This window comes from Vicugna pacos, chromosome 5 (assembly GCF_048564905.1).
Source record: "Vicugna pacos chromosome 5, VicPac4, whole genome shotgun sequence".
Taxonomy (NCBI): Eukaryota; Metazoa; Chordata; class Mammalia; order Artiodactyla; family Camelidae; genus Vicugna; species Vicugna pacos.
The window spans coordinates 52,273,635-52,286,269 of NC_132991.1; the positions used below are offsets into that span (position 1 = coordinate 52,273,635).

Below are 12,635 nucleotides of genomic sequence, written 5' to 3' on the forward strand. Positions count from 1 at the left end.
AATCTGGTCACTCTTTGCCAATGTCTTAAAACTAAGTTTTGAGAGTTGGCATCTTCTTCCTTCCAGTGCTGCCAAATTGTTCTTTCCTCAAAAATTCATCACATCTTACTCATTGCTCCAATTTAAAATATAAATGTGTACATTTGAAAATGATACTTAATATCCAAATATTCTAAAGTTATAATTATTAGACTAATTCGACTAAAAGACCAACAAGTTGAGGCTTTTAATATCTTGTTCATGTTTGTCTTAATAGAAGAATAAAGGAGAAAAAAGGTGTAAAAGGCTGGCAGGAAAAAAATCCATTTGCTGATTAAAGACAACATTCAAATTAAATCAATGAAAAAAATTTTTTAAAAATCCACTGTTTTGCCACAGAACCAGTTAAAAGCAAGATCTTTGGACTTAAAATAGTGATGTCTAAAATTGAAATGTAAGTTATTTCTATTTTTGTGATATAAACTGCTATCTACCACTCCTGAAATTAATTAAATCAGATCTGTTTCAAACACAAATTCCTTGGTTAGGGACTTTTTAAAAAAAATTTGGAAAGCAACAATCACTATCTGCCAAACCTAATGCAGTACATATAGTACAGAATAGACACAATGGATGTGAGGCAGAAGGATAATCCACAAATGCATCCAACTCTGTAGAAATCAGAACCGAAGAAGCCAGCAGCAAACACTCACCCTCACCCTCACCCCAGAAAGACCAGGAAAGATACAGGCCACCTCCACTTACAGAAAGAGCCTTAAGCCAATTATGTTTGACCCTCAGATGACAAGCACTTTAATGAACACCTAGATTACATGAATTTGAAAGTAGAAGAAATATCAAGAAGAATGTTCTAAGACTGCAACCTTTAAAAGGAAGTGTCAGCATAATATAGCATTTGGTAGAGAGCTTTGGTGTCTTACAAAGAGCACGCATTTGTGTCTGATGAAACTGACCCAGAACTGTCTTTGTGGGGCGGGGGGGACAAGGAGTTGGCTCCTCCTATAGGACCTGTTGAGTCCAAGTCCACTTGGGGGCAGAAATGAAGCAGTCATTCATTCAGACCATCTTGTTAGGTTCCTTCATTTTCATTAGATGATTTCCACCCTGTTTGTTTGCGCTGGTTGATTTCAAAAGCCAATCTATTTGCTTTTCATCAGCAAAATGGCTCTGTCCTCCAGGGCCATGCTGGAGAATATGACCTCACATATTTTACTACCTCTAACTGTTATCAAAAAGAAAGATACAAAAAGTAACATTCCCAGGGGATGATAGCCTAAAAAATATGTAATTTATTCATCTCTGTAATTTGTCTAGATTTAATCCTGGATCAAACCAAACATAATTCATTAAACTAAAAAATATTTGGACAATATTTTTGTGGTATGTGTGTGTGCATGTCTGTGTGTGTTTGGATAAGTCCCTCTACTCCTATAAAATTGCTTTTACTAAATTAAGCTTTGTTGTGATGCCTCCTGCTTACTTGCTGTTGGTTTTATGGGTGAGATACAGTGCACAAGTTGTCCCTCACATCACCCAGCTAGCCCTTCATAAGCCCCGCAGGAGATTTCCTCAGACCTTCAGTGAAGAGCTTTGCCTCTCCTAATAAAATGACTCTTTCTTATTTTATAGACCATGCAAGTCCCATGAACATCTACCCATGTAAGGAAATTCAATTCAATTAGTTTTTCATTTTTTATTTTAACTTCTTTTATCTCTTCTCACATGAATTTAAAAAAAATGAGAACACTGGAAAAAGACCCACTGTTAAACTAGAATGCTTTTAGTTAAATATATATATTCTCTTATGCTTCTGGAAAGATGAACCAAACTGTCTGCTATAGTTTCCTGCTTTCTTGAAAGAATAAAGTCTCCTTGAAGGTCCCCAAGGGGCTAATGGGGAAGAATGGCACCATTTAGTAACAGGGTCTCCTAGTTTTAATAGGTCACTTAAGCTCATCTTCTGTGCATATAACCATATCAGCTGGCTGCCCTTGACCAACTTGGGTCCCCAGTCTTCTTGGTCAATGATTCCTGGCCTGAAAATTTCTAACATCACCACATGCCTGCTCTTTGCCTGGCACCCATCTTTCCTGAGTCATCTTACTCCAAGCTGTGCATCAGCTACACCAGTTGTTTCTATCCTGATCAATATGGCAAACAGGAAGAAATGGCCAAAAAGAAAAAAAAAAAGCAAGATCTACAAATCTATGAGAAAAAAATTCTGAAATCCAAATTACCTTATATTTGTATCCATGCACTTTATTTAACTGTAAAATATAAATGCCATTCAGAAATTTTAGACACACTCAATTCATAAGGAGATAATATTCTAGTAAATATGTTCTCTTTTCTCTGGATATTATCTTTAGAAAAATCTACCCTGAAAAAGACAACTTAAGTATTATTTTCAAAAAACTGTTATTTTCAAGCTGCCCAGTACATATATGCACTTGCCATCAATGTGTAGCTGGAAGAAAAATAAATTCTAAGATAAGCTAAAAAGAAACATCAACAGAAAAATAAATATGCCTCCAAAAACAACTCTCAAGTGAACGAAATTATTTAAGAACTGTTTCATTCCAGATTATCAAAGATTCTTTATGGAAGTGGTCATTCAACAGTTACTTTCTAAGCCATTCTGAGGCCAGCATTATCTTGATAACCAAAGCCAGACAAAGATACTACGTGGAGAAAGAAAACTACATACAAATATCTCTTAATGAACATTAATGTCAAAATCCTCAACAAAACACTAGCAAACCAGATTTAATAAAATATTAAAAGAACTATATACAATGACCAAGTGGGATTTATCCCTGGAACGGAAGAATAGTTCAACATGTGAAAATTAATCAATGTAATAAACCACATTAAAAGAATGAAGGGGGGAGGAAATCATGTGATTATTTCAATTGATGTAGGAAAAAAAACACATGACAAAATTCAATACCCTTTTATGATAAAAACACTTAATCTACGAATGGAAGCAAATGACTTCAATATAATCAAGGGTTACCATATTGAAAAATACAGTATCATATTCAAATTAATAACCTACATCAAGGAAACCAGACTCATTAAAAATTTCCATAAGGAGTACTTACCTGCCAAAATTTTCTTGAATTGTCTAAACCATACGTCACAGTGGTCTTCACTTAAATTAATGAGATCGAGTGTTGAATCCTTTAATTTATTTTGTTCCTTTTTCAAACATACGAAGAGTGTGATTCCTAATAAAGTGCCACTTCTCTGCTGTTGAACTGAATAACGCCGTTTCAGCTTGACAGAGAATATGTCCTTTAATTCAAGACATTCTTCTTTATGTAGAAAACCATCCTTGGAATCACCTGAAAAGAAGTTAAAATTTCCAATAAAAAAACATTGTGTCTATACCTTATATGAATGAATAATAAATAGTAAAAACCCAGAAAATATTTATCATTTGTATTTTTAACTGATTATGCTTTAGATCAAGCCCTGTATGAGATGGGAAGAAAGAAAAATTAGGTCTATTTTCCCGAAAATGAAAAAAACAGAAAAATGGAAGAGTCCCTGACACACAAACCCTCAGACATTTAGAATCTGAGAATATTCAGTGTATGAAGAATTCCAAGAACATGAACAGAGCAATATTTCAGTAATAATAAATTAGTATCACCCAAGAGGCTCCCTGGTAATTATAGGGACAGAGTAAAGTAATAGAATAGAATTCACTAACAGAAGTGAGTTTACGGCAAGCTGTTGAAGGCAACATGTAACGGAAAGAAAATGTATATTCAAGGTAAAGTAACATGTGTGCAAAAAGGAAATAGAGTATGATTACTCTTAATAGAAAACAATTTGAATTCCTGCCAATCTAAAAAGAAAGATCCACCTGAATCCTACCATAGTCAGACTTTTATTTTATAATGGCATGATATTTTACTGGTTCTATCTAACCACAGGTCAGAAAATATTTGTTGTTATGATAAAGGACCATCTCAACTGACTCTCAAAGTAGAAGTGCTTTATACTTTTAAAAAAGTACTTTCAAAACTTCCACTCTGGCCATCATGGAATAACAGGGACTGGTTTTCACCTGAAACATCTAAATGGGCACACCAGAGAGATGAAACATCAGTCTTCAGACATGGGACATCAGATAGCACAGGACAGTGATCCCTGTCACAGAAGCTGTATGACTGACTACCAGCTGACTGCCTGGAGAGGGTCCCCAGGCCACAGAGCAGGTAGGGGAACCCCGGTGGAGCCTGGTTATCTCCCTGAGTTGAGGAGGATTGAAGGGTCCAGGAAAGCCAAGATAGCTATAGTTCACTGGGAAAATTCTATAGAAAAGGGAGCTGCACAGAGAGAGGACTCCATAGATTTGCTCTTGGATCTTCAGTTGAGTTTGTATCAGTGTATGCGTGAGACCAGGGAAAGAACTACCCAAAGGGTTAGAGAAAATAATGCTCAGTGATCACACAGGTGTTTCTACCAGCCAAAGGGGAAAAATAATGAAATTCATGGAGCACTGGGGAGAGTACTTAGAATAGTACTGTCTCATTAGTGAGCAGACCAAAGGCTGCTCTGATTCCACCTAACAAAGCTTAAAAGCAAACCTCAAAAGAATTCAACTGTTTCCAAGGAGCTTAACAACATCCTAGAACAAACCTTAAGAATATTTACAAGAATACAGAAGTATTCAGCAACTCTACATGGTAAAATTCCGGATCTCTCTCATTCAATCAAAAATCACTACACACGTTAAAAAGGCAGAAAAATATGACCCATGAGTGGAGAGAAAGAAATCAACAGAGGCAGAAATGATATGAGTGTTAAAACAGCCCCAGAAAGCAGAGGCCCTCTCTCAGCTCCCTTAACTCTTTTTTTAAAATTTTATTTTGTACTGAAGTGTAGTTGATTTACAATGTTAGTTTCAGGTGTACAGCAAAGCAGTTCAGTTATACATGTACATACATATCTATATACATATATTTTCAGATTCTTTTCCATTATAGCTTATTACAAGAAACTGAATATAGTTCCCGGTGCTATACAGTTGGTCCTTGTTGTTTATCTGTTTTATATATAGTAGTGTCTATCTGTTAATCCCAAACTCCTAATTTATCCCTCAGCTTCCTTTACCCTTAAGCAGGTACAATGCTATTCTCAGATTGGTGCAAAAACTTTCAGGTGCTTTAAGAAGTTCCTTCTTAACATTCTCATGGAGGTTTTTGGCCTCTCCCAAACATTTTTCAAAGGACAGACCCATAGCTCACAAAGCACATGCACCACTGAAAAAGAAAGAGTTTCTTCTCTTCAGTGTTTATAGTTTATAGTGGTGGGATAGGGATGAACCCAAAGGCAATTTTTCATGCCTGTCATTTACTCAGAAAGCTCAGGCTTCAGATCGGTGTAGTGTCTACTTCTGTTGTCACCCATTGACCTAGGACTCAATAACCCCAAAATATCAATTCAACGGTAAACATTTACATGTTCTAGAAAACAAAACAATCATCACTGTTCCCACAATCATCACTTAAACTAATCAACAGAGTGAAAATACTGTATCATCATAAGCCAAAATGTCCCACGTGCCTTCATGAACAGAATGCGTCAACCCACCTTGTCTCTGTAAGTACTAATGGATTAACCTGTGTTGGTACGATGGACTTTTCTCCAGTCCAGTGGCTCTCAAACTCAACGTACATTCTTGAAGCTTTAAAGCTTTTTAAAATAACTTTTGCTTATGTAGGTTACATCTATTGATATTTACTATATTAGACATTAAAACTGAGACTTTTTTAAACACAAGACTACAAAGCACACACTTCATCAGCCATCAAGGCTCAGCCCCCGGAAAGTTCCACTGGACCCCAGGGAGAGAATGAAAGTGAAAATAGCAAATAAGCTCTTAGTAATATTACAAAAACAGCTTGGACCTCACTAACTCCCTGAATGGGTCCTAGACCACACTTTGAAAATGCGGCTTAAGCATATTTTAGATTATTTGCTCCCTTTGACCAGAGAATGCAGTTATGATCTTTTATGACTCAACTTTTCAATTAACTAAAATTCTTGTTCCCATTTGAATACTCCAAATTGATAGAGAGACTGAATGGTGAGAGTTCCTTCCAATCTGCCTCCTTTGTTACAACCTCCAGATGTCTTTCCAAATTACCTTTCTTTCTAATCACAGCATAGTGTTTCGAGCTCACCTGGGTTCCTCCAGGAGTGCCCTGGTTCATTTTAGGGAAGAGTGTATTAGAAACTAAAAGCTGGACAGTAGGTATTATCTACAAGGGAAACCAAGCTCTTTCACAATAAGTCATTGGTAAGATACCTGTACCTGGTGAGCTTATTACACGTTATTTGCACCTTCTGAGTAAGTAGGCATATGGCCAGAGTCTCTAAACAATTGAGAGGGGCCAGGGAGATCTTACATCCTTCCTCCACTTTCAAGAATTAAATGAAGCAGGCTCACCCCGTGGTAGGTAACGCCTGTATGGTAAATGGTGCCGCGTAAACTGTAAAGAAGCTGCAGTTCCTTATCGGGGTGCTGCTGGGCATCTGCTTCATACGGCTGAATGTGTACAGTTAAGTCCTGTCACTTACCTGCCACAAAGGAATGTATATTCTTGATTATATCTGTGAGTACCTTCCCCCAAATCAATTAGTCCAGCAAAAGTTGAACATCTTTTATTTTTCATTGGTATTTCTTTAAAGTTTCCCCTACCCATGTGTTTCCCTATTTCTATTTGACTGCTTGTCTAGTTCTCACTAATTAGTAGGAGTCCTTCAAATATTCCTAAAATTAGTTATTATATATGTAGGATATATGTCACAAATAACTTCTTCTAGGAAGTTATCTTATAATTTATAATATTCATTGTGACCTCATATCATTTAATTATTTATGTAGCCAATCATACAACAAATAAGAGCTCCAAAGCAGGGAGGGGGGGATGACTGAGGGGGTAAAAATTGAAAGGGATGAAATATACTCTTTTCACTCAAAGTCTTGTATTATAGTGTGAATTCTTTACCTTGTATGCTTTACTTTGCCAGTCAACAATTGAATGGTTATTCCTACTTAGAACCACTTGTAAATTGCAATTTTGAAGACACTAAACAAGTAGGAAAGATCCAACTTAGCGAAAAGTGGAAGAATTTCTGAAAACACGGCAATACCTATTATCACTTTAACTATTCCCAATTATACTGGACATTCTGGCCACTGTTATCCATCATGAAAATGAAATTAAAAAACAGCTGGTGCTGGAAGGGGTAAGAAGGGGAGCTGACACTGTAACTGTTTATAGATAGCATCATAATGTATTTACAGAATCCAAAAGAATCAACTTAAAATCATCAGAACTAATAAGAACACCCAGTAAGAAAGCTGGTTACAAATGTATCAATACCTAGGGAAAAGGCATAATGGGGACAAAGATCTCATGCAAATTATTATCGAGGAACAAATTCAGCAAAATGATGCTGGATTTGTTTGGGTGGAAAAGGCCATTCAAAATGAACTGAGAGACAAAGAAGTGAATACATGAAGGTGTATCAAATTCCAAGATTACATATTTTTATGCCAGTATTCTCATTATTAATAACTACTTATAATGCAGTCCCAATCAAAATCTCAATGGTATTTTCTTTGATGTAAGGGGCAAGGAACCTAATTAAATAATTTGCAAATTTTCTGGGAATAAAAATATTAATGAAGAAAATATTTTAAATGTACAGTAATGAGGGGGAGTACATATCTAGTCAGATAAAATAATATTTTGTAAAACTATAATAATTAAAACATCTAGAGATAGCTAAATGAATGGTCCAGAGAAACACTTGTACGTATTTTAAAAGTCACTTAAGTGATAACGGCGGTATCCAAGTTCAGTGGGAAATGTTCCGTAAAAGGTCATTCAGAACGGGTTGATCTTTTAGAAAGAAAAAACTAGATCTCTATTTCATAATATACATCAATATTCCTAGATTAGAAAGAACTTTATATAATCATAAATTAGTAAAGCCATAAGCATGGCAGTAAAGCAGACATATAGAGACTGAGATTCTTAACCTAAAAGTTATTTAATGCCTATAAAGTCCTAAAGACCCATAAACAGATGTCACTAGCAAAGGCCAACTGGGCAGAAATATTTGCAACATATGACAGTTAAATAATCAAGAAAAGAAAAGCTTTAGTGGAAAAGTACATAAAAGACCCAAGGCAGGCATTTTACAAAAGAAGAAATGCAAATTGACCAATGAACATATGAGAAAGTTCAATCTAATTAGTAATCAAAGAAATGCAAATTAAAACAACAAGATACCATTTTTTGCCTTTTAGGTTGGCACAAGATCAAAAATAACGTTCAATGATGGTGCAGGAAAAGGAAACCATCCCAGCGCTGGTGGGAATGCAAAAATGGTAACTGCTAGTGAACAAGTTGGGAATATGTATCAAAAGATTTCAAAATGTTAATTGCAGCAGTATTTATAACAGCAAAAATATGTGAAGCAATATTCATGTTCTGTAGTAGGAGAATATTTTAATGATAATCTTTTGCAACTCATAAATGAGCAAGTTAGATCTCTGTGTTCTGATCTAGAAAGACATTCATGTTAAGAGGTATGAATAAGTTAAATAAAAACAAGCTAAAAAATAATCTAAGGGATTTGATCATCAAAAGGAGAAAAAAACTCAAGTGGAAAATGCACAACAAACTTGTGTTACCTATTAAAAAAGAGATACGAGGGAGAATAAAATTAATTGTTTCTTATAAACCTCCCTGTAATTAGCATTACATTTTATATTTTTTTAATGTAGAGAAGGGAAAATACTTTAAAATATGCATATTTTTGATCCAGCAATTTACTTCCAGGAATCTACCCTAAGGGAATAAATAATATGCACAATTTAGCTAGAAGAATGCTTACCCAAGCATTATTTGACTGCAACTTGGAAACAACCTAAATGTATAATAACAGAGTATTGGTTCTGGAAAATAAAGCACATTCATATACCAGAATGCCATTCAGCCATTAAAATGTAGAAATCTGACAAGAAAAGTGTCTAAAACAGTGCACCACATTTCCATTACTGTTTTGTACATATTTATTGAATACATAATGTATGTGGAGCATATTTCCACATGCACATATGTATGAAGATGCATATGAAAACTTGGAAGGAGAGACTGTGAGTTTGCGTATATGCATTTCTAATTTTACTACGCTGGAAATATTTCTGTAATTAATTGAAAAAGATTGTTTCCTTTGCTCATCCTAAAATGGTTCCTGATCACATTACTCATTTAAACTTTAAAAATTCCACTTCCTAAAAAGGGTATCTAATATTTAATGAGCACGTGCTATAATGCCAGACATTGCCCTAAGCACTTTATATTTATTATCTCATTTAATCCCCACACTGACCCTACATGGATGCTTCTTCCTAAAAGAGAAGGAATTCAGGCCAGAGAATTTCAGTGAGTTGTCCTTGGTCATACATCTGGTAGGGTCAGATTCAAGATTCAAATCCAAGCACTTTGGCTGGTTTTACTAACATTCACAGAAGTACCTTCTCCAAGTAAACACACTCTCATCTGAATTTCTGGACCTGTTTTTTATTCTAGTCAAACATAAAGCAGTAGGCAAACCACTGTTGCGTCTCTAGTCCCTAGGAAAACAGCAAAACAACCAATGTGCCGATTAACTGAGATCCTTAAACTCAGGGGTTAGGGATGCATCCTCAGTGCTGTCAAAAAACCACATATAATTTAAGTTGGCCCTCCATTTCTGCGGTTCCCTGTATTCATGGTTCCACATCCAAGGATGCAACCAACTACCCACTATGTAGTATTGAAAAAAATATATGAATCCACACAGTTCAAATCTGCATCGTTCACGGGTCAACTGTATTTCATCAGAAACTTCAAGGTGACCTTCAAGGAAAAGGAAGGTTACATTGTAGCAACCCAGAGCCGACAGAAGTGACAATTCTGAAAATTCCTGTAAATGAGTGCTATTTCCTGCTTTCCCTACCCAGGCCTCCAATCTCTTTTCCCACATGTGCCCACAGATGCAAATTTGGGGTTTTCCCATGAATGATCTCTTTGCCAGTGTGATAAGAGGAAACTAAGAGAAAGAACTACAGATTTAGAACATGTTTTTTATTGGAAATGAAAATAAAGATAACTGATCTGTGATAGTTTTGGTTTGTTTTACAAATTTCTAACACTATGCAATTGTTCTTGAGTTCTGTTTTCCTTAGCAGCTACATAAATCTCTCAGGTGCCAATTTCCTTTATAGAAATTCTGGTCTTTTATTCATTTCTGCAGTGGTGATCATTGACATTACATGAGTAAATCTGCCCAGTTCTCTCTCATCACAGGATTCACTTGCTTTTGAATAGAACTGTTTTCTAATGTATGTGAAGATGTCTCTATTATAGTTTTATAGACCACTGCTTTCTTATTCTGAATGTGGTCTTTAGGAATCAAACTTGTTAGAATTCTGTGAACTTGAATTTAACATGTTTTTATTTAATAGCTTGGAACTGTCTAAATATTGTTTAATACATCAACAGATTTGATGGTGCTTGTCTATGTCTTTGTTTTGTTTTTGAAGTTCTTAAGATACAAGTGGGGACCAGCTGGCTCTGCAGGGCAGCAAGACATTGGTTTCCAATACTCGAAAGAGGTTCCTCAGGTTTCTAGGTGGAAAGCCCTCATGCTAACCCCCAGTGAAGGCTGAAGCTTCTGGAGATCATCTGAGAGGATAATCTGAAAATCTAAGGAGATCGTTGTTTCTTCCTGAACTCCCACACCAAAAAAACACTCTTTGGGACACTCAGAACACAAATATTTAAGAGAAACAAGATTAAAGAGGCAAACAGAAAATAAATCACATTCAGAGAGCAGACTATTATTTGGGGGAGTCTATAAAAATTGACCATTTATCGACACCCCTTTATAAGTAGTACCTTTAGAATGATTCAGACTCTCTTTTCTGTGAATCAGAAGAATACTGCTTTTGCTTTATAAACTATTATAAATTTATAAATGCTAAAATATATTTAGGTTTTTCATCTCTGCTTAATTTTCATCTGCAAGAGAGCCACTTTGATCCCCAAGCCAGCCACCTCTGTTAGAGTACAACTAGTTTCTGCCATGAATAAACCCATGTTTTCAAAATTATATGCAAAAGCCACATTTCCATGCACAACCTAACAAACAGTATGCAGAAGATGAGTTAAAAAATAAAACATACTTTGGGGGCATGTATTTTAAATATAACTTTCATTTTATTTAATGTTCAAACATACCTTTATTGGTGAAAAATGTGAAGTAAAACTTTATGATAAATTAACATCTGATCATAGTAGATAAAAAGATGAAAATCATCTATAGATACTTTTTCTCAGGTTATGAGAATTAAAACCTTACAGATGATACATAATTTTTCTTTGTGGCATGTGGTCTATTATTTGGAATCTATTGGTTCATTAGTATCATATTGGTTATAGCTAGTTGTTTCAGAACATTAACTGTCCTCTCACATTACTTACAGAGATGCTGGGGACCATCTGTTCCAGCACGGGATTTAAGTATACGTCTATTGGATATCATGCTATTTATTTAATTCAGCACCCACTTCCTATTGTTGTATTTTCTTGGGGGGAAAAGTCAATTTAATTACAGGGAATAAAGATAACCTCTCCTGGCAGGTTACCCCGTCACCATGAGAGCAAAGCAGGACCTGCTTAAAGTAGGTTACAGCAGTTAACAAGAGGAGTAAAACCAACAACACTTAAGAATATTTAGCAAAGGTTTAACAAAAATAGAACAGTGAATGGCACTTTTAAAAATATTACTGTAAGCCCAGGGCTTGTCTAAATCAATCTCGGCACATCTGTCTGATGCAGACCGTAAACAGGATTAGAGCTGGATTTATCTGCTTGGCGCTAATTGTGCTCACAGTTCCTGCACATGTCCACCCTTTAAAATACTGTCTGAAAAACAAGCCTGCCTGATAGATGGCTCCCACAACATAGTGTAGACACACACTTACGGTATATTAGATGGTTAAGCAATGTGATGTCTAACAATTTTTTTTTGGCTCTTCAGAATTACTTATCTAATCCCCTCATTAAAAATACAAAATTCTGTTTGAATACACCACATACTGAGATAAATCTGTGAAGCAAGGGACCAATAAATTTGAATACACTTTAATTGTAAGAAGAAAACACAATTTAATTGTTAATAATCAGGTTAAACCAGGGTTTAAACAAATAGGGCTGCTCTAGTAATTTACTGACAAACCATCCTAATGCATTACTATCCTTAAGAATTATGACCTAAAATTTGTTAGCAGAAAAGTTGAAGTTCCTAAATACATATGCATATCAAGAAGGACAAGAAAGAATTCTCATCTAGTAAAACAATTATAGAGGAAATTTTAAACTTATCATTTACAAAGAGATGTAGAGAGGCAGAGATAAATTGTCACTTCAATACCCAAAAGTCTTATTTTTATCACACCAAATAAAAAATTAATGCTCAATTTCTATCTGCAATTTTTCCCACTTGGTTATTTCTAGCACATGTAAACAGCTTAGATACTTTTCTTAAGAACTTAA

The 12,635-nt window shown here is 35.3% G+C and overlaps 1 protein-coding gene across 3 annotated transcripts in view; it reads right to left on the reverse strand.

Moving 5' to 3' along the window:
* The window catches only part of CERKL (CERK like autophagy regulator), a 122,099-nt gene that overhangs the window by 81,460 nt on the left and 28,004 nt on the right, over positions 1-12,635 (reverse strand). For all 3 annotated transcript variants that reach the window (XM_072961255.1, XM_072961256.1, XM_031677755.2), the window contains exon 2: positions 3,105-3,347. In XM_072961255.1, coding sequence (XP_072817356.1) covers positions 3,105-3,347 — 243 coding nt within the window. The remainder of the gene's footprint in view (positions 1-3,104; positions 3,348-12,635) is intronic.